General features: G+C 40.3%; 1 protein-coding gene across 4 annotated transcripts in view; it reads left to right on the top strand.

The window, feature by feature from the left end:
- Positions 1–26,055, top strand: part of PALS1 (protein associated with LIN7 1, MAGUK p55 family member) — a 58,594-nt gene that overhangs the window by 16,343 nt on the left and 16,196 nt on the right. For all 4 annotated transcript variants that reach the window (XM_079951445.1, XM_079951446.1, XM_079951447.1 and 1 more), the window contains 5 exons: positions 5,307–5,826; positions 14,308–14,516; positions 21,159–21,236; positions 21,874–22,020; positions 24,953–25,114. In XM_079951445.1, coding sequence (XP_079807571.1) covers positions 5,424–5,826; positions 14,308–14,516; positions 21,159–21,236; positions 21,874–22,020; positions 24,953–25,114 — 999 coding nt within the window. In that variant the 5' untranslated portion in view covers positions 5,307–5,423. The remainder of the gene's footprint in view (positions 1–5,306; positions 5,827–14,307; positions 14,517–21,158; positions 21,237–21,873; positions 22,021–24,952; positions 25,115–26,055) is intronic.

The following is a 26,055-nucleotide window of genomic DNA, read 5'->3' as shown; positions in this document are numbered from 1 at the left end:
AATCCAGATACGAATGAGGCTCTGTTAGTGGGCAGTTCTCTAGACAGGATGGATGGAAGGTTCCCTGCTCTTGATGGGGTTTCGCTCCCTCTGCAGCAGTGGGTATGTAGCTTGGGGATACTCCTGCATCCTTTGCTATCACTTGAATTTCAGGTGGCCTCAGTGGTGCAGAGTGCCTTCCATCAGCTTCGGCTGGTGGCCTAGCTGTGCCTCTATCTGGAAAGGGATAACCTAATTTCTGTCGGTGCTCTGGTAAGCCTTTGTAGATGGTTTATTTATTTATTTTTAATAATTTTTATTCGTTTTTCAAACAGATAATAAAAACAATATAGAACAATATAACTTCAAACTCATCATTTCATACCCTTCTTTCTTTTGACTTCCCCATACCTCCCCATCCCTGCATCCTTGTTTAATAGTTCTTTAGCAACCCTTAAGCCCATTATCTTGATTCCCTTTCATCAAGATTCCTTTAGCTTTTTTTTGATTACTGCTGCAATTCTTTACCTCTTACCCCCTGACATCTTAATATTCCTCAATTTTGCAATTATTTTTAAGATATATTTTAAATTTCTTCCAGTCCTCTTCCACTGTCTCTTTCCCCTGGTCACGGATTCTGCCCGTCATCTCGGCCAGTCCCATAAAGTCAATCACCTTTGTTTGCCATTCTTCCAGAGTAGGTAGTTCTTGCGTCTTCCAATACTTTGCCAGTAGAATTCTTGCTGCTGTAGTGGCATACATAAAGAAAGTCCTATCCTTCCTTAGCACCACTTGGCCCACCATGCCCAAGAGGAAAGCCTCTGGTTTCTTAGGAAAAGTCCACTTAAGGACCATCTTAATTTCATTATAGATCATTTCCCAGAAAGCTTTAACCTTTGGGCAGGTCCACCAAAGGTGGTAGAAAGTGCCCTCAGTCTCATTACATTTCCAACACTTATTATTAGGCAAATGGTAAATTTTTGCAAGCTTGACTGGGGTCATGTACCACCGATAGATCATTTTCATAATATTTTCTTTTAAGGCATTACATGCAGTAAATTTGATACCGGTGGTCCATAACTGTTCCCAGTCAGCAAACATAATATCATGACCAATATCTTGTGCCCATTTAATCATTGCTGATTTCACCGTTTCATCCTGTGTATTCCATTTCAACAGCAAGTTATACATTTTTGATAAGTTCTTAGTATTGGGTTCCAACAGTTCTGTTTCTAGTTTTGACTTCTCTTTCTGAAATCCTATTTTCCTGTCCTGTTTAAATGTCTCATTTATCTGATGGTAATGCAACCAATCTCGAACCTTAGGCTTTAGTTTCTCATAACTCTGAAGTTTCACCCTTTCACCATCATATTCTAAAATCTCATGATATTTTGGCCATTTAGAGTCCATATTAAGCTTTTTTACTTCCCTAGCTTCCATTGGTGACACCCACCTGGGGGTTTTACTTTCCAGCAGATCTTTATATCTAGTCCAAACATTATACAATGCTTTCCTTACAATATGGTTTTTAAAACTTTTATACACCTTTACCTTGTCATACCATAAGTATGCATGCCAACCAAAGCTATTGTCGTACCCTTCCAGATCCAAAATGTCAGTGTTCTCTAGAAGTAGCCAGTGTTTCAACCAGCAAAAAGCTGCCGATTCATAATAAAGTCTTAAGTCCGGCAGGGCAAACCCCCCTCTATCCTTTGCATCAGTTAAAATCTTAAATTTAATTCTGGGCTTTTTGTCCTGCCAGACAAATTTTGATATGTCTTTCTGCCACTTCTTGAAACAATCCATCTTGTCCAAAATCTGCAACGTCTGGAATAAAAACAGCATTCTAGGCAATACATTCATCTTAATATTAGCAATTCGGCCTAACAAGGAAAGTTTCAACCTTGACCATATTTCCAGATCCTTCTTTACCTCTGCCCAACTTTTTTCATAATTATCCTTAAATAGGTTCACGTTCTTGGAGCCTTTGTAGATGGTTTAGAAACTTCAGCTGGTGCAGAATTTGGTGGCCAGGCTGCTCACTGGTGCAAGAGGCTTTCAGCATATTACACCAATCCTGGCCCAACTACACTGACTGCTAATTAGTTTCCAGGCCCAGTGCAAAGTGCTGGTTTTGACCTGTAAAGCCTTAAACAGCTCAGGTCTGCAATACCTCAAGGACCACCTCTCCCCAAATGAAGCAACCCAGACCCTGCAATCATCATCAGAGGCTCTTCATGTCTCTCCACTAGAGATCCAGAGGGTGGTAACATGAGAACAGGCCTTTTCTGCACTGGCTCCCTGGTTGTGGAATGCTCGCCTTAGGGAGGCTTGCCTAGCGCCTTCATTACATATCTTTAGGTGCCAGGCAAAACCTTTCTCTGTAACCAGGCCTTTTGCCTGATGAAAATTCTGTGGCCTTTTAGATGTGTTTATGAAAAGAGGGAGTTTGGTTTGATTAGATTAGATTATTTCTGTTCTTTTGTATTTTTATGTCATGAACTTGCCCTGTGAATTTTGGATGAAGGATGGTGTGTGTGTGTGTGTGTGTGAGAGAGAGAGAGAGAGAGAGAGAGAGAGAGAGAGAGAGAGAGAGTGAGAGAGTAACCCTGGGCCATTAGCTGTGCTGATGATTACTGGAGACCAACATTGTCTGGAAAGTCACAGGTTGCCTAACTCTGGCATAACATAAATGGAGTTTTTATAACTTTTAAATTGATCCTAATAATTTAAATTTAATTTAAATTTATCCTCCAATGTTTTTCATTTTTTATTCTAATGAACCAATGTGATTGTAAACATTTATAAATAGACCATTTTACTTAAAATCTTTATTTTTCTGGCTTTTTTTCATAGCAAAATCATGAAATATCTCCCAGTTTCTCTTGTACATTCATACTCTATAGACAAAATAGCTTGGTGACTTACTTCTGCTTGCTTACCCTTTATGAGCTAGACATTTACTTACACATATTTGGGCTTGTAAAACCTAGTAGCTGGAATGACTTCTCCTGTTCCTGAGGCCAGTGTCCCTGACTGTTAGTGTGTTTTTCTCGCCCACCAACTTACTCTCTCCTGTCAATCCACAAGGAATCTTGCTTAAAGAATGCACTTGCAAATCAATATAGTCCTGGTTATTTATGATTCTTCAGATTTTGTAGTATTAGACTTTTAATTTAATTATCCAGCTTGTAGTATAAAGTTAAACATAGCATATCTTTATTGCTAATTACTAAGACCAAGGCCAATGTACTCCTCCAGATTCTATCATTTATTTTAAGTAGATGGGAGTAAAGGGAATTAAACAGTGTAAACAGAAACTTGTTTTACTAAGTTTGAAACTTTGTCATGGTCAGTCTTTCCTTAACAGCCATCATGTTCTAATTAAATGATGATCACTCAGACCATTCAGCAATAAAGTTTAAAAAAACGTACACCTCCTGTATGTCACATAATTTGAAGCCTGTGTCCTTTATGTTTTTTGCATAAACCACAATATTCAAAATGAGATATGCCAACTGTGGATTGTGAACTAAAGTGGGAAGGAATCCTCCCAGTTTGAAGCTAGTGCAGAATAATCATTTTCTAAACTATAAGCTTTGAAGATGGGCATAATGAAACAAAAAACATTTTTAGTCGTTGTTTTAACTGAACTGTTATTCTTCTGAGTAACAAAGGCAAATGAGAGAGATCAGAAACTGATAATGGTGGTCCACAAAAGTACCGGTTTGCAACAGAGGCACAGTTAACCTGAAGCTAGGTAACAGAATAATCTAAAGGACTAGCCAGGAACAGCAGAATAGGACAGGGTGGCAGATCCACAACTGCATCTAAAGTCCTACCCCTTCTACCAGCCTTGGTAAAAGGTGTGGAGGAGAGGGCAGTTGTTCCTGACATTTTTTGCTGCAATTAGCTCCATTAGTCATTGCCACCAGTGGGAACATTGCTGGTGGGAGCATGCACTTTTCCAAACTTTCATTGGACATGGCAGGGTTCCTTTATTGTGGTGGAGTTAGTAGCTCCCACCAGCAGGCAGATCAGGGTTTAGGATTGCTGTCTTAGTTGAGGGAAGACTGAGCCTTGAAAACTCATAGAAGGGAAATAAGGAAGCTGTCAGTGATTCCTAAAGCAAGGACTTTTACTGATGGGAAAATCTATGTGATAAAATTAGAGTAACAAACTTCCTGTAAATTAAATCTTCAGAACCTCCACATGCGGTCGGAATGCCTCAAAATCAAATCCCTCTGGACAGCAGTCCTATAAGAAATATGCAAAATAACTAAACAGGTATTAGAACACACCCCAGAACTGGCCATAGTAAACATCTTCCAAGATAATAATGCCCACACACTTTATAAAGAGCTCATAACCCACCTTCTGTCAGCAGCCAGAAGCAGCATAGCCAGACACTGAGGAGACCTGTCAGGAGTAAGCATAGACTAATGGTATCAAATAGTATGGGGGGAAAGCCTTATTAGAAAAACTAACCAATAAACTGAAACTGACATGGGGACAAATAGGAGAAGACGCCTTCACCCTGGTATGGTTCCCCTTTATCACATACATAACCCAACAAGACAACAAGAATCCGCTGACAGCATACAAACCATTTTGGCTAACCTGATCCAAAAACACACACACACACACCCCACTCACAAACAAAAACAAATATCACTACAGCCAACCAAAGATAACCTACCACACCTTAGGCCCCACCCCCAACCTCTCACCGCCAAGGAAGTAAACAAGCAAATAGTAAGAGAACCCATACAAGTGATACTGACACAAAACCCCACACAAACACTAAGTAGAAGAATAGAAGAATTGCCACCCGACCCCACCCCACTCACCATTCCCCCCTCTTTTTTTCCTAACCTCACACTCTGTGCAACACTCACGTCTCACAACAAATGAAACTGATCTGAAATAAAAGACAACTTGAAAAAAGACAATGCACATATTTTGGTAAAGAAATCTTTAATATATTTTTTTTAAAAAAAGAACAACTAATCACTAAATCATATTATGTTCTTCCTTATCCAAGTACTGATTCACCTGTGTGCATTGCACATACAGCCTTGGGAACTTTTAGGTTACCTGCTGGTTTTGAGGGTCCTTCCCTTCCTCTGCCAGTGTAGTTATCTGCATTTGTACATGTAGCAGTGTACAAATTCCCCCACAATATGAGCAATTGGCTTTTTACCTTGGAGGGAGAATGTGGAAATCCCTGTACCCAAGTATTTCTGCTAAATTTACTGATAGCAACTGAATGTAACTGTAACATTAGGTGAAGTTAATTTTACTGTGTTGTTTTTGTATTTTCTCAGATTTTCTTGTTGGAAATTTATTTTCATCTTGATCTGCTGACGCATATGAAGAATTGGTTCATGCTATAATGGATTTTAAGTGGTACCTTCAAGAAAATAGGCCTTATAATAGAGTTTATGTCTGACAAGTGGTACGACTTACTGCATACAACAATGACAACCTCTCATATGAATGGGCATATAACAGAAGATTCTGACAGTGAAACAAAAAATGTGGATCTTGTACCGCTTGAGGAGCCTCAGAGGCACAGAGAGATGGCTGTTGATTGCCCTGGTGATCTGGGAACCAGGATGATGCCACTGCGGAGGAGTGCTCAACTTGAGCGAATTAGACAACAACAAGAGGACCTAAGGCGAAGGCGGGAAGAAGATGGAAAGAAACAGGAACTGGACCTTAATTCTTCTATGCGGTTGAAGAAGCTAGCTCAAATTCCTCCCAAAACTGGAATAGACAACCCTATGTTTGACACAGGCGAAGGAGTTATTCTAGAGAGCCCACATTGTGCTGTGAAAATCCTAGGTATGTATAACTTGGAATGAAACTTTTTAATGAAACTCCTGCTGGTGCCAAATGCTGCAGCTACAGAGTTAATGGGGATAGACTATCACCAGCACCTAACTCTGGTGCTCCAAAAATTTTCACTGGCTGCCCATATGCTACCAAGCCAGGTTCAGGGTGCTTGTATTAATTTACAAGGCCCTTAACAATTGTGTCCAGGATACCTCAAGGATCTCCTAATCACTTATATCCCTAAACTGAACACAGGTCTTCAGGGGAGTCACTGTTAGTGGTTCCCCAAGGATCATATACACAGCCCATAACCACCAGGAGCCGTGTGTTTAGAACTGTGGGTCCAATTTTGTGGAACTTCCTTCTGGTTGACGTCAGACAGGCCCCCTCCCTACTGAACTTGCAGCATCTAATGAAGACTTTTTTTCCCCCAGCAGGCATTTCATTTGAAGTTTGATGTTAATGGTTTTAATTGATTTTTACTTTTTGTATTGTATCACTGTAAACTACTTAGAGACAATTGTAGTATAGCAGTATAAATTGTTTAAATAAATAGAATTTAGGAACCATGTGCTCTGCAGGATAACATTTGGAGAGCGCTTTAAAATGCTGCTATTATATTTGTTTTAAGTTCAGAAAGCATTTCAGAAACTTACTAGGCAAAGCACATGCCATGCATGAATATGAGATGCATACTAATGAGAGTGAACAACAGAGAGTCTCTAAGCAAAATGTTTGTATTGCAAATAAATTAATGCAAATCTAACATACTGAGATGTTAAGGAGAAATACATGGTAAGCCAAACAGCCATGCCTGGGGAGACACCAGGCAAAGGGCAACAATAATATTTGCTATGCCTGACAGGACTGGAAGTTAACAGTTAAAAATTGGTGTCGCTATACATGAACAAGCAACAAAGCTACTGCCTGGGCACATAACATCAACAATCCTATTATAGCTTAGCCAAAGTATGTATAACTGAAATAATCACACATTTACCCTCTGCTTATTCCACCTCCATTTTTCCCATTCCTGAAGCCCTTAGTGTGAGGACCAGTCAAGAAACATGTACACGGATAGTGCTGTATAAATTAATAACTAAATGATAGTGCAGAATTTATGAAAGCAAATATCTATTCCCCTAGGTTTGGACTATATTCCTATATACATTCCTACTGATGGGCATATTATTTGAGTAAAATGATGACCTAATATAATTGTTGGGGTAAATTAAGTGTAAAGCAGTAAGATATATAAAGGTGGTTAAAGGTAATTTTCTAGCTGCTATAATGTTAGACTGAAAGTTTTCTTTATATTATGGGAGTTGGTAAATCACACCAAACTGGGTTCTGCAAATTCTTGTCTAGTTCATTTTCTGTCTCTTCAACACCTAAGTCTCTGGTTGCAGTGACCTCTGGAGGCAAAGCAGTGGCTATAACGATAGTATGTCAAATCAGACATCATGCCACACAAGTTATGATTTGCAATCCACCTCAAACCATAATCATATATACACTAATAAGAATTGGCATTCAAAAGAACCAGGTTTGTTATGTAGCTAAAATAGCACCATCCAAACACAAGAGGAGATAGAAGCAGGGTTAATAGATTCCCACATATGACAGAAATATGGTAACATTTTACAACTAAACCTTAAGGGAGGAACCCACACAATGCTGACTGGTTTGCAGGATGGGCACAGAAAAGGGGGTAAATGAAGTGGATTAAGTCTTGAACAGGAGGACTCTACACTAAAACATTTTTTTGTAGTCCGTACCCGTAACTTCTGATTTGCGGTTTGCTAGCCAGTTGCTAACCATCCTTTGTCAATTCAGACATCACATGAAACCATGATTAAGTGTCAGTAAATACAGTGGTGCCTTGCAAGACGAAATTAATCCGTTCCGCGAGTCTCTTCATCTTGCGGTTTTTTCGTCTTGCGAAGCACCCCTATTAGCGGATTAGCGCTATTAGCGGCTTAGTGGCTATTAGCAGCTAAGCGGCTATTAGCGGCTTAGAAAAGGGGGGGGAGGGAAAAAAGCAAGCCCATAGGGAAATTTGTCTTGCGAAGCACCTCAAAAGACGGAAAACTCTTTCGTCTAGCGAGTTTTTTGTCTTGCGAGGCATTCGTCTTGCGGGGCACCACTGTATGGCTGGGTAGATCATCTGAACTGTTTTGTAGTAAGGAACTTGGGTAAAATTGCCACTGGACTTAAAAGGAAATGTTTCTGGAACTATAAGTGGTTTTTAATGAAAGTAGCTACATCCAGCATAGGTAATCACAACAATATAGACATGCACTTTCACTTTCATCTGCAAAAAATGATTTGTTAGCTACAATATAATAGTGTTGCAACTCTTTCAACTTAGTTACTGTTACTTTGCATCAGTTTCATAAATTGTTGACCTGTGTTGCCTTTAAAGGCACTGGTTGTATTTTAACTTTATAAATATGATTTAGAGCAGGGGTCAGCAAACTTTTTCAGCAGGGGGCCGGTCCACTGTCCCTCAGACCTTTCAGGGGGCCAGGCTATATTTTTTTTTTGAGGGGGGTGATGATGCAAGAGCACCATGAGCCCCGGTGGCTGCTTACCTGTGTCTTGTGAGCAGCAGGAGCTGACAGCGGCAGAGGGACGGTGAGTGGCACGCAAAAGGGCTCCGGAGAGGGGCTGCTTAAAATGGCGGCCGTTGAAGCACTTCTGCTTCAAAGCCCAGCCCCCTTCCTCCTCTAGGCAGGGTGGGGAGAAGCCAGGATGAGGAAAGGAGGAGCCACCACCCCCGTGTGAGGGAGAGGGAAAGAACACGCGCTGGCGATCCCCGTGGCAATTCCCGGACTGTTCGTGTGCCGGATCCAGAAGGCAATTGGGCCTAATCCGGCCCATGGACCTTAGTTTGCCTACCCATGACTTAGAGCAAGCAGTCTGAACCTGTTGCTGTGGTGATGAGGAGAGATTTAATTTGAGAAAATGCTACACTTGAGACTTGATTTTTGCAGACCTGTAACCAGTCTTAGATATAGTATATGTAGGGGGTCCAGTATTCATTCTCTTAATTCTTTATTTCATTAAAAGATTCTGCTTTCTGTAGCCAAAGTCCTAACCAATGCCCAGGCATTGTTCCTCCAAGCTTCATTTTTCACAGCATTCCACATGGAAATGCTGCAGAATTGTTATGTGTATTTGACTGCATTCTGCCTTATGGTTTTTACTCATGAGAGTGTTCTGCTAAATTCCTGTCAGTTACAGTGTCATGCAGGGAGGATTAATATATGTGAAAGCCCATCACAGCAGGTGTGGAATGGCTTAATCTCTGCTGAGAGAGAACCCATCCAAGGATGGCTTTCACTATTTGGAAAAGCTCTGCCAGATGGGACTTCATGGAAACATTGGCAACGGTCACCAAAATACAGCCTGAGTAGCATTCACAGCCTAGGCATTGGTTAGAAGCTACTAGTTGGCAAAGCTCTTGTTCCATGTGTAGCCCTTCTTGATACCATTTACATGTTGGTTCTGTAGGGTGGAAAGCCACTGAGGCTGGCTTTGAGCATGCTTACAGATTAGTCCCATCAGTTCATTCTGATGGGTTTGTGGAGAGAAAGTCCCAAAGGTCTAGAATTCTTTTGGTTGCATCCAAATCTTTGACATTAACTTGCTAAAGCAACCTTCAGAATAGGGATTTCCTTCAACAGGGGTGGAAAGGGTAAAACAACATCTGCAGGGATTATGGTTTTTTACCTGTTTTAATATTTTTTAACTCTGTCTTTCTTCAGTCTCCAGTAAAATAAGACTGTCATTTTATGCATTAGTGCATTAATACTAGAATAAATACTTGCTAATTTGAGGAACTTGTAGGGGAAATACCCACATTTATGTGAAATTTTGCAGATCACATGTAAGTGAGGTCTCAAGTCTTCAGCCTTCAAAGTAGTTGTGCTTATGAGTAGCTGAATATTGACATCTTTAAATTTCAAAGGGTAGAATAAAATAAGCACTAAAGAACTGCACTGTGTATTTATAGCATGGAATTTTCTGTAAGCGTGGCATATTTTCTGCTTTCTAGATTCAACATTTGACACTTTTGCTGAACTTCAAAACAAAATTCTAGCTTGCTCTGAAAGCTGTCAAACTTGGTTTAAATGTGTGGCTGTGCAAAGAATTATATCTTTTATTTTATTTATTTTATTTGGAAAGGAGCAGCATATAACTGCTATTGTACCCCAGGAATGTGGCAGTTTGCTAACATCGTTCCTTCCCTCACTAGTTTGTCATATGAGTACTTTTCCTCAAAAATCATAAATGAATAAATCAAACACTTCACCCGTTGATATACCGTACTTTTCCATCTATAAGACTACCCTATGTAAAAGACACCCCCCCCCCATTTTGGGGGACTCAGTTTTAAGAAAATGAGGGGAGATGACACAAAGTTGTTGAGCTTTCCCCCCCATGCAGCTGCGGGCAGGAAACACTCCCTAGATCATTTCCCTCACGCTGTGGCATCGCAGGAAGTTGCGCTCCAGCCAACCAACGGGCGGGTGTGCTGCTCCTCCCCCATGCCACTATCTGTGTATTGGACGACGCCAGTTTTTTGACATGATTTTTGAGTCAAAAACATCATCTAATACATGGAAAAATACGGTAATACTGTTCTGTATGTTAAGCATAAGTGATTCTGCATTTTTAATACACATACTCACACAGGACTATTGTTTCTGTTTGCATTTGTATTTTTCTTCAGGATGCAAGTTGGCTATAGTTTGAATTTTGTTTTTCAAGGAAGAAAGCAAAAAAACAACAACCCTGCAGCTATTCCCTCCCCTTCCTCATTTCTTTTTTTACCTTAAATATAGCTGCTTTTAGATTTTGTCATACTTAAATCATGCATGCATTGCCTTGGGTTGTAAAGTTCCAAAAGAAAATAGTCCTTTCACCTGTTAATTACTAGTGATATTCCCAAATAAGAATTTGCTTCAGAGAGCAAGGCATATATTATTGCCTGTCCTATTCTTCAGAGATGCCTAGTTCAACATTTATTTAATATGACCCAGCACAATTTCCTCTGCCTCCTTCAAATCTGCTTTCCTGTCATGTTGAAAAAGAATCCTCCCCTTAGTTGCACTTCTGTTTATTCTCTGGTATTAATTTGAGTGATATGCACATTGGATGTCTACCCTGTTGCTGCTGAAATCAGAAAATATAGAGTAATAAGGTAATAGTAACAGTTCCAAAGTATTGAGAAGAAATCTTCCTTTATTGTGAGTAAACCATGTTCTGTTCAAGTTTGGGAGAGGAAGGGTGGACAGCTTTTTCCTTCTGCCAGAAGCTCTTTGTACTTCTTGAGATGCTACTCTGCTTCAGACCTTTGTCCACTGTCAGCATGAGAGAAGAGCTAAAAAGCTCCTGTACATATACAGAATACCATTTGTAGTACTTTTTGTGCCAGCCTATGTTTTCTTTTAATTGTGAAAAGCTGTGGGGAGTAAATATCAATGTATGACTCATCGCTTTAGCTAGAAAATGGGAGTTATTGTGATGTATCTATATTTTTAAGACCAACATACCAAATCTAGAATTAAACTTGTAATGCCTATGTTGCTGTTGGTGAAGCCGAGATAGAATAGGGTTGTCTTTACTGTATGAGAACAGTGGGATGTTTTTGATCTTTTACCTTTTCAACATTCACTCTTACTGCGGTCCTCCTTTAGCCTCTTAAGGTGTTCATATTTGTGTGGAGAGGTGGCGCTTAAGGAAAATTCTCCCCCCTCCCCAACACGTTCTGTGTGTGTTTCGGGGGGGGGGCAACCTTCGTGCTCTGTTCTGGGTTCTTTGAGCTGCCAGAGTTCATATCTGGAAGAGAGAGAATACAGGGGCAGAAGAAGTGCTATAAGAGCCTTGTTCTTGTTGGGAGGAGGAGGTTGTGCAGAAGAGGCAAAATGCTAAGCAGGCTAATGTACCCATCACATGTGTATTAATAATTTCTGAGGGTGGGGCAGGGAGAGAGAAATGTTTCTGCAGAGTTAAAATTACACTGCAGTTATGGGTACAAATTGCCTATCAATTCATATTAACATATTAAACTGGCTTGCATGTCACATTAAACCATAAGTTAGCTCAAAAGACTCTGCTTCACTCCTCCCCTGCTCCTTTCTTTAGTGTGCTAGGAAACAAACAAACCAGAGGCTTCTCTTTCCACAATATGTGAACCTGTGCTCATGGTTTCTTTTTCTCCCAACAAACTACAATGGTAAACTCATTGACTTTAAATCAGAATTTATCCTATGGTTTAAAGTGACATTTAAAGCAGCTCATTCACTTCCAATAGAGTATGTCTTTTGGTGACTTTTTATGTTGACTTTCATTATTAAATGTTTCTGATAAAATATGCATGCCACCTGTGTCTAGATATTACTTACTTTGAGACCCTTCTAAAGAATGATAGCAAATCTTTACTACTTTTCAAAGTACAAAATGAGATAAAAATCATTTATGTTCCAGTGAAAGTTCACAACTCAAGAATTCATTTTCTGTTCTCTTTTCCTTTCACGTTTCAGGCTGTGTGTGTGTGTGTGTGTTGTGGAATGATAGAGCTATCTCTGCCTTATCCTCTACTCCACCTCCCCCACAATTAAACTATTTGTCTTTAAGCCATAAGAAAGCTGTGACTTTTATATCCACAGAACTGACAACAGTGCATAATTTATCTTCCTTTGTGTAATCATCTGAGTATATAGCACAGTGGTGTTATGAACCCTTCCTGTTCAGGAATAACAGTCTCATGAGTGTGAACAGTTATGAATTAAGTTGTATGGGACACCCAGAAGAAGTGGCATGAAGTTCCAGGGAGGAATAGGATCCTAAAACAAGTGGTGCTGCTACTACCAACCAAGACCTACATAGACTGTTTCTTGATTGTGGAGCCTTAGTGATCTACATTGGATTAATGTGGGTGACTGCCCTTGTAATGCCCTGACGTCCAATATGACTTGAGAAGGGAGTTCAGAAAGAGTTGCTTCTTAGTATGTGGCTTCTTTTCTTCTTAATGCCAGTGTTGGATTTACTACACAAGCACACAATAGCAGACTGCGTACACATAGCTGCATGCAAGGCTATCCTCCCATCCTTCTGTGCAAGTTTATTAGGGTCACGTTTTGCCACCTGAGAAGGCAGTATAGGTTTAGAAGGATGCAAGTTCAGAAACTCTGACACTCATAATGGTGATGATGACCTTATTTTCACATCAAATAAACTCCTGTTAATGTGAACTCCTGTTGCTCTGTCCCAGCTTCTGCCAACCTAGCAGTTCAAAAGCATACCAGTGCAAGTAGATAAAGAGGTACCACTGTGGCAGGCAGGTAAACGGTGTTTCTGTGCACTCTGGCACTTGTCATTGTCCTCCGTGCACTATTAGCGGTTTAGTCATGCCGGCCACATGACCTGGAAAGCTGTCTGTGGACAAACGCCAGCACCCTTGGCCTGAAGTGAGATGAACACCGCACCCCATAGTCACCTTTGACTGGACTTAACCATCCAGGGATCCTATACCTTGCACATCACAGCAAACCACAGTGAGTTGTTTACCATGAACACAATGAACTCTCCTGTTATGCTCTTCCCTGGTATTACATGAGAGAAATAAATCACAATTCCTGACTGAGCATTGTATCTGAAATAGGGTTTTGTTTGCACTCCAAACAAGCGACAATGTGAAGCCAAAGTTTCACTGTGGTTTAGTGCAGAGGTGAGGAACCTCTAGCCCATGGGTCATTCTTGGCCCCCAGGGGGTCCAGTTTGGCCAGTGAGGCTATTTTTCCAAAATCATGTCCACCTGTCAATCTGCTGATATCGTGCATGTCATCTGATGCCCAGGAGGGCAGGGTTCAGCTTTGCCTTTGCTGTGCACCTGTTTCCAGACAAAGCAGCAAAGTTTAATCCCCTGCACATCAGCTGATGACTGAGGGTTAAATCTTGCTCAGTTGGGAGCTCTAGCATTTTCCCTGCTGTATAGTAAAGCAAGCAGCCACAGGTTTTTTGCAAGTAGTCTGATTTTTGTAAGCCTTTTCATTAGGAGCCAACTCATGTGTGAAGTGGAATTGCAGTAATTAAGTACATTTACATTTAAAACACATCTGAACTTTACTGTGATGTATGAACAGGGCCATTGTGTAATCAACCATTGATCTTACCATACTAATGTTGGAATTTATTGGACACTAATTATGACTTGAAGCAATATGCTAAAAAACATAGAAAATATACATTGTTGAATAATAATTTTATACCACTGTTAACTTAGGTTTATCAAGCCCAATATTTATAATAGCAAAAATAATTTGAAAAGGGCAGTTTTAATTTTTTTCCTGCAAAGCCTTGCTCTTCTATTTGGCCTTTCATCTTATATCATAACCAGTTCTTCAGAATGAGGCTTTTCTTTTTTTGTTTCATTTACCTTATATATTCAGGCTAAGTAACGTATTTCAATTTTCTTTTTAGAAGTTGAGGAGCTTCTATCATCTCTGAAACATGTTCAGCACACCCTGGTAGATCCCCAAAGCCAAGAGGAAATAGCTCTAATTTTACAGCTGGTTCAAAACACCGACTTTCAAAATGCATTTAAAATACATAATGCGGTTACCGTGCATATGAACAAAACCAGTCCACCATACCCACTTATCTCCAATGCGCAAGAGCTTGCACAAGAGGTATGTATAGTGTACATTTGCATCCAATAATGAAACTAGTAGTAGCTTATTTCAAATTGCCAGTAATAGCTATGTCATTAAATTGGGGAGGGGAACCAGCATATAGCATGTATTACTATCTGTTTTCTTTGTCCAGAAGAAAATAACTTCAGACTCTGAGAAGTAGAAATGTAAGATGGCAGACAACAGTGTTCAGTATCCTAATTGATTTAAAAGATATCTCTGTTCTTCTGCAAGCTTCCTCGTTTAGGCTTCGTACTTCGGATACAATTCAATACCCAGGACCCAAAGGATCATCTGACTAGTTATGCATGCCGAAATGGACACTGAGCTTATTATTGTTGTGTCTTAAACAGCAGTCTACCATATCTCATTTCAAATTACCTAAGGAGTCTCCCAAAAGCACATTTTGGTATGGAGTGGTAGTCTGGTCTCAGAAATAGTTTAAAGTTTCACTGTAAACCCCCAAACCCTTGCATGTTCTTAAAGTAGCTCATAAGATCCTGCCCAAAAACTAAATAACATCAGCATGGTATGCTATTCAGCATTGAATTGCTTTTACTAAATTAATAGCCTCTAAAAAAGAAAGTGTATTGCAGATAAAGCAGCTTACTATAACAAACCAGTGTTTTTGTTATCACCTAAATAGGTGCTTGAAGCAAGCCTTTACCTTTTCTGTTTCTACCACTTCTGGCAATTTGTTTTATTTTTCTAACACATTTAAATTACTAAACGAAGCAAAAGTTAGCATGGACTTGGCAGTAAATGTCCACTTTTGTTGTTACTACCAGGCTGATAGTAGCAGACACTGCACATATAATTTTTACAAATGCGAAGCAATTGCATATACATGCAGGCACAGATCTGAGTTCATTCAGTACCTCAACAAATCAGCTAGTAAGTCTTGTTAACTTAAATTCTGTAGAATGAATTGGATTTTGTTTCTGCTAATGTTCAGAAGACTGACAACTACTGCTACTTTGGACTAGCCAGTTATATAAAGTACTTTAACAGCCTATATTTTTATTTTGCTACTTTGAATGTTTACATTGCTTCTTGCCATCTGGAATTCCTGGGATGTTTGAGATGTGGATGGCTTTATTAATACTATTTTTTAAAATAATAACAATAATATTTAGAATATATAATAGATGTAAAGTTTTCAAAGCATTTCAGGCTAAAATATATTTTGCTTGTTGAGATTCTATTTTTTCAGACACACATACTGTGCATTCTGTTATATTTGAATTGCTTACAATTTTGAGCAAACATTTATTAGGATGCCTTGTCTTATAACAAAAAGAAAACGAATATTAGTTTTTATCTATCTAATGAAAATATGGCTGCAATTTTAAGAACAGTCTATTTTGAACAGCTACTTTGCAAGGTCCCTATGAGAACTGGAAGCCTGGGTCAATAACAATAAATAACTATCCTAAGTTTTTTCATGTTCAATACCACAAGAAAATAGGACCAGCTGCTTAATTTGAGGTCTATGTCTGTATCAGAAGAGCCCTCATTTTTTAGTTTTCCTTTTAAAAAGGGCCATAAGAAAGTATTTTCAATAGCTTGGATAAGTGCATGGATGCTGTGCACATGCCCTACTGGGAGGCATTCCTTGTACTTTCTGACTAATATTCAATAGAGTATGTTGTTTGCTTTATTGCTTAAATGTGAGTACTGTGTAGGATAATTCTCAATCCAACTATTTCCTCACTGTTGTTACGGACAAAAGGTAGTTTTAATAACAAGGCAAGGAAAATATGATTTATCTATTTTTCTGAAACTTTAATTTAATTAGGAGGCTGAGCAAAGCATGCAGGCTTAAGGAATTTATGTGGAGATTAACTCCCTAAAATAATGTGGCGCACTCTGTCTCTGTTATAAAAATAGCTGTTGAACATCAAATTTAATTACATTGATTTTAAAGCCAGTTAAACGCGGCAAAATTGAGGGCTAGGATTAGGGGGAAATAGTCTGAGTGTTGAGCCTCAAAGATCAGCTGATGCAAGATTCAAGAAAGTAGTTTCTGGCATGGAATGCTCTGTCGCACATTGGCAAGATATTACAATTCTAGACCCCATAGCATAATAATAGAGTAGACCTTCTAAGTGACAGTTTAGCAGTTTGTTTAGCATTTCTAAGGAAGAAATGTTTGTTTGTTTATAAAAGCACTTCTATATTGCTTTTCACATGACGTACCAAAGCGGTGTACAGCATGTTTAAAACAACATTGCATTAAAGCAAATAAAAATATGCAGAAAAGTAGTCATATAATAAATGCATGAAATGGAAGTAAACAATCCAGCACTCAACAATCTACAAATACCTGGGTGAACAAAAAAGTTGTTAATTGCTTGCAGAAACACATTACTGAGGGGAAACTATTTCACAACACGGGCACCGCTGTAGTGAGAGCCCTTTCCTGGTTGTTGCTAGATAGATCAGAGCAGGCCATGGAAGGGACTCTCTGAAGATCTTAGTCGACTGGTTCCCAGATTCTTTAGGCTCTTATGTAAATAACAGAACTTTAAACTTGGCTTGGGAGCAAATTGACAATCAGTGCAGTTCATTCAGGAGAGGTGTTACATGCATGCAGTAGGATGTGCTAATAAGCAACCTACCCATGGTATTCTACACTAGTTGCAGCTTCCAAACCAAGTCTCAGGGCAGCCCCACGTGGACAGCTTGTTACAGCAGTCTAATTGTTTTGGGCCCCACTCATCAAGCAGGCCACACGCTGGATCTGATCTTTGGGGCTGGCATAGATGTGATCATGCTCCCTGCTGTGGAAGTGCCGTGGTCTGATCACTACGCTCTGAAAGCCAAGATTGACTTCCTGCTCCTCCCCGGCTCGGGTGGCGAACCTATTTGGGCTCGTCCGCGAAAACTGATGGATCCTGATAGATTCCGACAAGCCTTGCGGAACCCTGCTCCTCCTGGCGACTCATTAGATGACCTTGTTGAGGACTGGAATAACCGGCTCTTGGCAGCCATTGATGAGATCGCGACCCCGTCGAAACCGGGCCCCTTGGTTTACTGAGGCGCTCCGGAAAATGAAGCGGGATCTCAGACGGCTAGAGCGAGTATGGCGACGGACTCGTGACGGAGCCTCAAGAACATCTTATAGGACGCTTATGAAAGCCTATGAGATGGCTATGAAAGCTGCTAAGAAATCTTACTTTGCAGCTTCCATTGCATCCGCTAGCTCTCGCCCGGCACAACTTTTTAGAATAATTAGGTCAATAACGTCCTTAGGAGGACAACCAAATTTAAGCACAAATTCAACCCACAGCTGTGAGGCATTCACAGGTTTTTTTGCAGAGAAAGTCCTATTGCTCCGCCGTGACCTCCCTGCCAATTTAGATACAGTGACTGAACTGGAGGCCCCTCGACTGACTTCAGGTCCAGTGTTGGACCATTTCGATCGGATACTCCCTACTGATGTGGATAGATTCCTCCAAGTTGGTAGGCCCACCACCTGCCTCCTTGATCCGTGCCCGTCTTGGCTGATTAGGGAGTGTCCAGATGTTGCGCGGACCCCCCTGGTTGAAATGATCAATTTGTCCCTTGACACGGGGACATTCCCAGGGGAACTGAAGGAAGCAGTGGTGTGTCCACTCTTAAAAAAAACTTCATTAGATCTCTTAGACCTATCCAATTACCGCCCAGTTTCAAATCTTCCCTACCTGGGTAAGGTAATTGAGAGAGCGGTTGCTGAACAGCTTGGTAGGTTTCTGGAGGAAACATCGGCATTAGATCCATTTCAGTCCGGTTTCCGTCCTGGTTTTGGGACGGAGCCGGCTCTAGTTGCCCTAACAGATGATCTCCGTAGACAACTGGATCGAGGCGGGTCAGGACTGCTGATCCTTTTAGATTTGTCAGCAGCCTTTGACATGGTCGATCATGATCTTCTGGACCACCGCCTCGCAGACGTGGGGATACAGGGCATAGGCCGTAACTGGTTGTGCTCTTTTATCTCTGGTCGGGGACAGAGGGTGGCACTAGGGAGGGAAATGTTGTCGCGCCACTCCTTGGTGTGTGGAGTGCCGCAGGGCGCAATTCTCTCCCCGATGCTTTTTAACATCTTTATGCGCCCCCTTGCCCAGATTATCCGGAGCTTTGGGCTGGGCTGTCACCAATATGCTGATGACACTCAGCTCTATCTGCTGATGGATGGCCACACACTGACCAGATGCTTGGAAGCTGTGGCTGGATGGTTTCGTGGGAGCCGATTGAAACTAAATCCTTCAAAGACAGAGGTCCTATGGCTAGGTCGGGATGGCATGGGGATGAGGGACCAACTCCCTTCTCTTGCGGGGGCCCAATTAGTGCCATTGCCTTCCGTTAAGAGTTTGGGTGTAATCCTTGACGCCTCCCTTTCCATGGAGGTGCAGGTTACAGCAACAGCCAAGGCGACATTTTTCCACCTTCGCCACATCAAGCAGTTGGTCCCTAACCTTTCCCACCCTGACTTGGCCACAGTGATTCATGCGACGGTCATCTCCAGGCTTGACTACTGTAATTCGCTCTACGCGGGGCTGCCCTTGAAGCTGTCCCAGAAACTCCAGCGGGTGCAGAATGCTGCAGCAAGGCTCCTCACGGGGTCTCTGCCATGGGAGCATATTCACCCAGTGCTTTTCAAGCTGCACTGGCTCCCGGTGGAGTACAGGGTCAGATTTAAGGTGCTGCTTTTGACCTTTAAAGCCCTTCACGGCCTAGGACCCTCGTACCTACGGGACCGCCTCTCCTGGTATGCCCCACGGAGAGCCTCAAGGTCCATAAATAGCAACACCCTAGTGGTCCTGGGCCCTAAGGAAGTTAGATTAGCTTCAACCAGAGCCAGGGCCTTTTCAACTCTGGCTCCGGCCTGGTGGAACGCTCTGCCTCATGAGACCAGGGCCCTGCAGGATCTGATTTCTTTCCGCAGGGCCTGTAAGACAGAGTTGTTCCGCCTGGCCTTTGGCCTGGAGCCAATTTGATTCCCTCCCTCCCTCTCTTTCTGTTTTCTTTTCCTTCTCCTCCTGCGATGAGGCTACATTTTAATGTTCCATTATTTTAATGTTGTATTTTATTTTTGTTTTTAAGTTTGTAACCATTCATCTTGTTTTTATTATTGCTTGTAAGCCGCTCTGAGCCCGGCCTTGGCTGGGGAGGGCGGGGTATAAATAAAAAAATATTATTATTATTAATCTTGAGTTTACCAGCATGACTGTGGCTTGGCTAAACTGTAATCATCCAGAAGGAATTGTAGTTGGCATACCAGCCAGAGCTAGTAAAAGATGCTCTTTGCCACTGCACTTACATGGACCTCCAGTAAGTAACAATGGTGGTTCTCAGAGAAACCCCAAACTGCATACTTGTTCTTTCAGGGAAAGTGCAACCCCGCCCAGAATAAAAAATACACCCGATCCCTGGATCTCTGAACCACGCATTCACATGGCCTCTGTGTTGTACATCCTAACTGCCCAGTTGACTCAGCCTGTTTTAAGCAAGACTCCTTACTGATCTGAATGTCAGTCTGTAAAGCAATTAACTTTTCCAGTGTATGGGAGTTAATATTGTAGTGCCAAACATCCCCCAATATTCAGGAAACACATTTTTTTGCTGTTCCACCTCGGTTTCTGATCCTCTCCCCCCCCCTTTTTATTTTTACTGTTAACAAGGTATTGATGGTGGATCAAAGCTAGTGCCACACTGGTTTTGAAGGAAACATCATTCACTTTGAAGTACAGAAATGAGTGTGATCTGTATATTCTGCAGACATCCTTTCTCTTTGAAATTATTTTGCCTGTCTCATAGCCTCAATCGTGAATATTTTTTCAATGAAAATGTTATGAATACTGAGGATCTGATTCAACCAACTAGTCCCACTAACAGAAGCCCACTCAAGGACTTCTGCCTCTCTTCCCCATGTGTGCCCCCCCAAATTGGTTCAGGGGGATCAGGAGAACCCTCAGAACAGCATGCTTAGATGGAGAGGGGAGATTGCTCCATCTCTGCAAGCAGAAATGATGGAGCAATCTCCTTAGTGCTATGTTGAATCCCTCTTGTGCATTCTATCTCATGCATCTCTGTCAAAATAGAAATTTGTGTAGCCATTCCTTTATTATTTTATTTTTATTTTTTTAATCTGATATAAAGTGTTATATAGAAAAATCAGCATCAGCTCATAGAAAAACAAACTTGGCAGATCAGACAAAGCTTTGGGTGGAGTTAAACACTATCAGAAAGCACAAGGTTGGAATCTCATATTTGTAGAATTAGATGTATCCATGGGTGGAGAGATGTTCAGTGGAGATGTTGCAGGAGGGGATGTTCAGCTCTGCCCTGTCAGCCCTGCCCTCTCACCTGTATTCACTCTGCAAGGCTGTTTTCAGACTGGCCTAGCTAGAGGAAAAATAATTGTGGTTGAAAGGGTTAAACACTCTCACTCGCTCTTGCTCTTAAAAGTGTCTGTGTGTATGTTGTTTAGTCTATGAAAATGGTTTGGGAACCAGTGTTTGTTTATGTAACATGAAGTTCTGCCCTTTTTAATTCTGGAAAGGTATTCTTACTGTGCAACTTATTTCGGGTGTTTGTGTGTGTTATGGGGTAGGATAGTAGACATCATCGTATTTTTGGTGTTCACCTGTGTTTCAGGTACAGAGTGTTTTGAAGCCAAGCCATCAGAAAGATGGATTGGAACTTAATTCTTTATTGAATGCCCCTCATATTCAGGTAGGAATAAACTGTTTATTTGCAAATGAAAAAACATTTCCATTGTTTTCTTAAAGTCTATGTATTGTAAATTTCAGACTTTTTCTTCATGCCTAATATAGTAAAGTTCCATGGTCATGATTCAAAGAAATAATAGTTGCATACTGCAAAAACACACCTAAACAGTAGCTTTTCTTTTTGAATAAAAACTTCAAAATTCAAGCTACATAGGTTCTCTGTTATGTGTGTATCCTGCTATTTTGAAGTTTTGCCAGTAAGACACAGGTATGAGTCAAATATCTCATGAGGAATGTGCAGCTGCTTCAAGTGCTACACCTTCACAGGACAACTGCAATTAAAATTAAAACGAAAACAAATGGGCAACGGCTATTTTCTGTTGTATTAATAGTCACAGCCTGCATTTATGAAAGCACAATCCTTTGTTCATTCAACCATAATTCTTGGTTATAGCTCTGTTATGTAGCTACCCATCCACGCTGAAAGCAAAAGAAAACATGTATGATATGACTTCCTTGGACCACAGCCTGCACGTTGAATCTTTATCTGCTTGGATTTTTTAAAGTGTCCCACTTATAATAAATTACCTCTAATGTGTGAATATCACTTTCTATAAATGGCACTGTTTGTTTTACACTAGGCACTGCTGTTGGCTCATGATAAAGTTGCTGAGCAGGAAATGCAACCAGAGCCAGTGACGGATGAAAAGATTTATGAGAATGTAGGTCTGTATGGAGGAGAGACAGTTAAAATAGTTCGCATTGAAAAGGCTAGAGATATTCCATTGGTGAGTATACTGAGGCAAGAGAGCCAATAAAAAGATGAATACCATAGTACTTTTGTATTACTTGGTCTGATCTCTGTGGCACGTTCTCTCTCTAAAAAAATGCTGACACACTCAGATATAAGAAAGGACAGGTGCAAATACCTTTTCTTAGGGTGATCCCAGACATGCCTCCTTCATGAATATTTTTTTTAAAAATAATATTTATTACTTTTAAAACTTACAAAAAAGAAGAAGAAAAAAAACAAAAAGAAAAAAACAAGAAAGGGAAAAAACAATACAATACAATATATACCGGTAAACAATACAAAACACAACATTGACACATTGACCTAAACAAACCAAAACAAAAACAATTTAAAAACATACATCATACCATTTTAGTACTCTGTCTTTCATACCCTTGTTTCATCGACCTCCTCTCACCTCCCTTTTTGTATTCCACTTCTATGCCTCCTTCATGAAATTGTACAGTTGACCCACATGGCACTGTGATCCGTTTGTACTCCTCCCATATTTTCCTAGTCTGCATCCATCTTTTTTCTTACCTTGGACGGTCTTATGAGGAGCATCACAATATTTTTGCAAATGTGGATGGGAAAATGCGCAGTTGGTGAACAGTAAGAGGAGTTACCCTGAAGAGGATGAATGAGGTTTAGGGGTACCCTTCCTTTCTTTATTATTTGCCCTACATTCCTGATTCAGAGCTGTTTTTTTCTCCTTTCCCTTGATCTAAAACAGCTGGAACACTGGCTCTCAACTAATTAATTGCTTCCTGGAACTAAATGTCCTTAGCCCCCACACTTCAATTAGGTTTTTAATGAGGGAAAATTCAGCTGTGCTGTTGCTTTTATAAAACAGTTACACATATTTTCAGGGGTTCCTTAGTGCTCCCCTTGAAAACAGCAGTTCTTAATTGGAGTAAAAGCAGTATCCTTACATTGTGGGTTTTTAAAGGTTTTTTATTGTGTTCATGTGTGAGGATAGCAATGACAGTATACAGAAACAAAAATTTCAAACTACAAATGAAATACAAGATATAATCTTGTATGATATAATATCTCACACACATATATATCTTATCTAAATCTTACATTATGGTCCTCAGTGTATTCTAATCTATTCATAGTCGATTAAGACATCACTCCAGCCACACCCTTCTCACCACTTCTGGAAATGTCTCATATTCTCCATTGTCCGTTGTTATTGAATAAAGTCTCAGCACACAGCTCTAAAAACCTGTGGCTGTGCTCTACATAAAGGTACCAAATCAGACTGGATAACTGTTATCCAGCTTTGAACAGCAGTGGTAACAGGTCTAACTCTCCAGCTTTTGACACTTTTGACAAGGAGAGGACGCTGTAGCTGGCAAAGAGATTGGGTTGTCAAAGGTTTATTAATGTACTGTACATGCACATACCTCCCCAAGCCACAAATCATATCTTCCTCATGCACACTACTAAAATGTCTGAGAAGCAACAACTTCAAAAATGTTGAGAGAATGAGTGTGCCCACATAACTATTTCATTCCTGCACTTTAAGGTGAGATGAACGCTTTAAGAAGCAGTAGACCTCTTGGAGAATAGATGATCAATTGCAGTTCCACTTGTAAACTATAGTGCAAGAGCATTCATTTGTAGCACTCCTACTGTACCACTGATTTTCTGGACTGGAACATGAAATTGATGGCTCATGTTCTCAGGCTATGCTGAAAATTTAATTATATCCTATTGTTGGAAGACCTAGGTGGTGGTTTTCATTTTTGCTTGTTTGTAGAATGACGTTTTTATTGGAAAATTGAACTTAATTGCCTGTTCCTGTATTCCATAATGTACCTCTCAAATCTGATCAGTGGCTGAAGCTACAGTATTTTGAATTTAAGATACAGATTTGGTAGTCCTACTGTGTTTCTTCATACACTAGTATTTTCCTCACTGCTTTATGCATTTCAGAATTTCCATGTGGTAATTCCTAACAAAGATCAATAAGTAAGCATGCCTAGGCTCCACCTTTTGGTAGTTCCACTAGGACCTGAACATGGCTCAACCCTCATCACCACCTAAACAAGGTTTCTGGTGTTGTGGATCAGAAAGAATAATAAAATGTCACTTCATGGGGATGAAATGATCCTTTCCTTGTCCCCCTCCAACGTTGTGGGTAACTGTCCTTGACTACGGCTATATAGCAACCAAAGAAAGGGCAGGTTTTAACTCACTGAGCCACAAATATTGATGCTAATGTAACACATTCTGTAATTAAAAAAGATTGGTTACAACATAATACCCAAGGCAAAGTCCTTAGCACAGATTTGATTTAACAGCACCATTACTACATGAGGTGCTGCAGGTAAGGCTAAGACCCTCCCTGTCTTGTTCCTTTAATTGCAATCATTAAATGTTTTTAATAGTGATTGCATGATCATTTCACATTCTCTTCTTCAAATGTCAATGTGGCTAACAAATCCAGAATAACAGTAATAAATCTATTAAATGCCATATCATCTAGAAGCACAACACGATAGCAATATAAGAGCATCATAAAAACAGTGTAAATCAATAATTAAAATTCATTAAGAAGATAAGCTTTCAAAATCCCAACTAAAAATGGGAAGAATATGTTTTGATGAGCTGGATACTGTGCCTCCCTGCAAAACAAGAAAAGCTTATTCAGGCTCATTTTGTTGTTTTTGTCTTCTCTTAGACTTTTCTCTGATGTGCTAACTATAGAATTACAGTATTCCTTAGAATCTGTAGAGAACTTGTATTTTCAGAAATGTTATTTACATTGTCTTATGAAGTGAGTTAGACTAGAGTTATAGACTGACCCAAGACTGATTGGGGATTTGAACCTGTGTCTTCCCAATTCTGCTTTATCCACTGCACCACAATTATAGAAAATTTCTGACACTTTTAAATTATCACTTTTAATTATGCAGGGCGCTACAGTACGCAATGAAATGGATTCAGTCATCATTAGTCGAATAGTGAAGGGAGGTGCTGCAGAGAAGAGTGGGCTGTTGCATGAAGGTGATGAAGTTCTGGAAATTAATGGAATTGAAATTCGTGGAAAGGATGTTAATGAGGTTTTTGATTTACTGGTATGTTGAGCCTTGCTTTTCATGGTATTCTGCTACTTACTATGATCCGACTTGTGCATTTAAATTTGTTAAATTCCAGTTCAGACTTTGATATGTTTTGCCAGCAGCTATGCTTAAAATGTTTGACCCCTGCATACCTTGCAGACAGCCTATGTCTTGTTACAGTTTCAAAGGTCAGAGGAGGACAGCCTTCTGAAATTGCCTTCAGCACAAATGGTAGCAGCTTGCAGGGTTGTTAATACTTGCTCATCAGTCCTGAAATGCTTCTTTCCCAGAGGTGTAGCAGAGTGCAGTCCTAGGAGTGAGACATTTTATATAAGCAGGGCTTTATTAAAGTATTTAGGATTATATTACTTGAATGCTATGTATAATTGTATGAGACTTTTATGTCTAGAATGTGGATTGTTCTGCACCACCTGTTCCTGAATATGCCAGAACCTATTAGGAAATGTTCCAAGTTTGTATTAGGACATACTAGGAAATGATCGAAGTCCAACTCTTCTTTTAACCTGGCACTCCAGAAGGTTCCATGTCCTTTTTGTCCAGTCAGCTTTGAATTGAATAATTCCCATGGACTGTCTTCAGCTACAAAGCTGCATCATCCTGGCTTTGGGTGTCATTTTCATTTCCTTAGTAAATTCCAATTGTGCTGCCCTAGCAGCACCATCTGACTTTATTCTAACATTACCTAGCCTGGCACATTACTTATGGGTGTAGTGTCTGGGCTAGCCATGCCTGTTGACATTAAGAGGTGAGACTTGAGACATAAAGCACAAGAATTGCCTTCCTGGGTTATACCAGAGTCCACTTAATCAAGCATTCTTTGTCTCAACGGTGACCTGAAGCATGTGAAGCCATTTATCTCCTTGTTTGGGGACCAGGCTGTTTTCTGAAAAGTGGAGGCAATTTGTCACATAAATATGCTAGACTAGAGCACTTCC

This window comes from Podarcis cretensis (genome assembly GCF_951804945.1).
Source record: "Podarcis cretensis genome assembly, chromosome: 1".
Lineage (NCBI taxonomy): Eukaryota > Metazoa > Chordata > Lepidosauria > Squamata > Lacertidae > Podarcis > Podarcis cretensis.
This window is presented reverse-complemented; position numbering and strand designations above follow the sequence as displayed.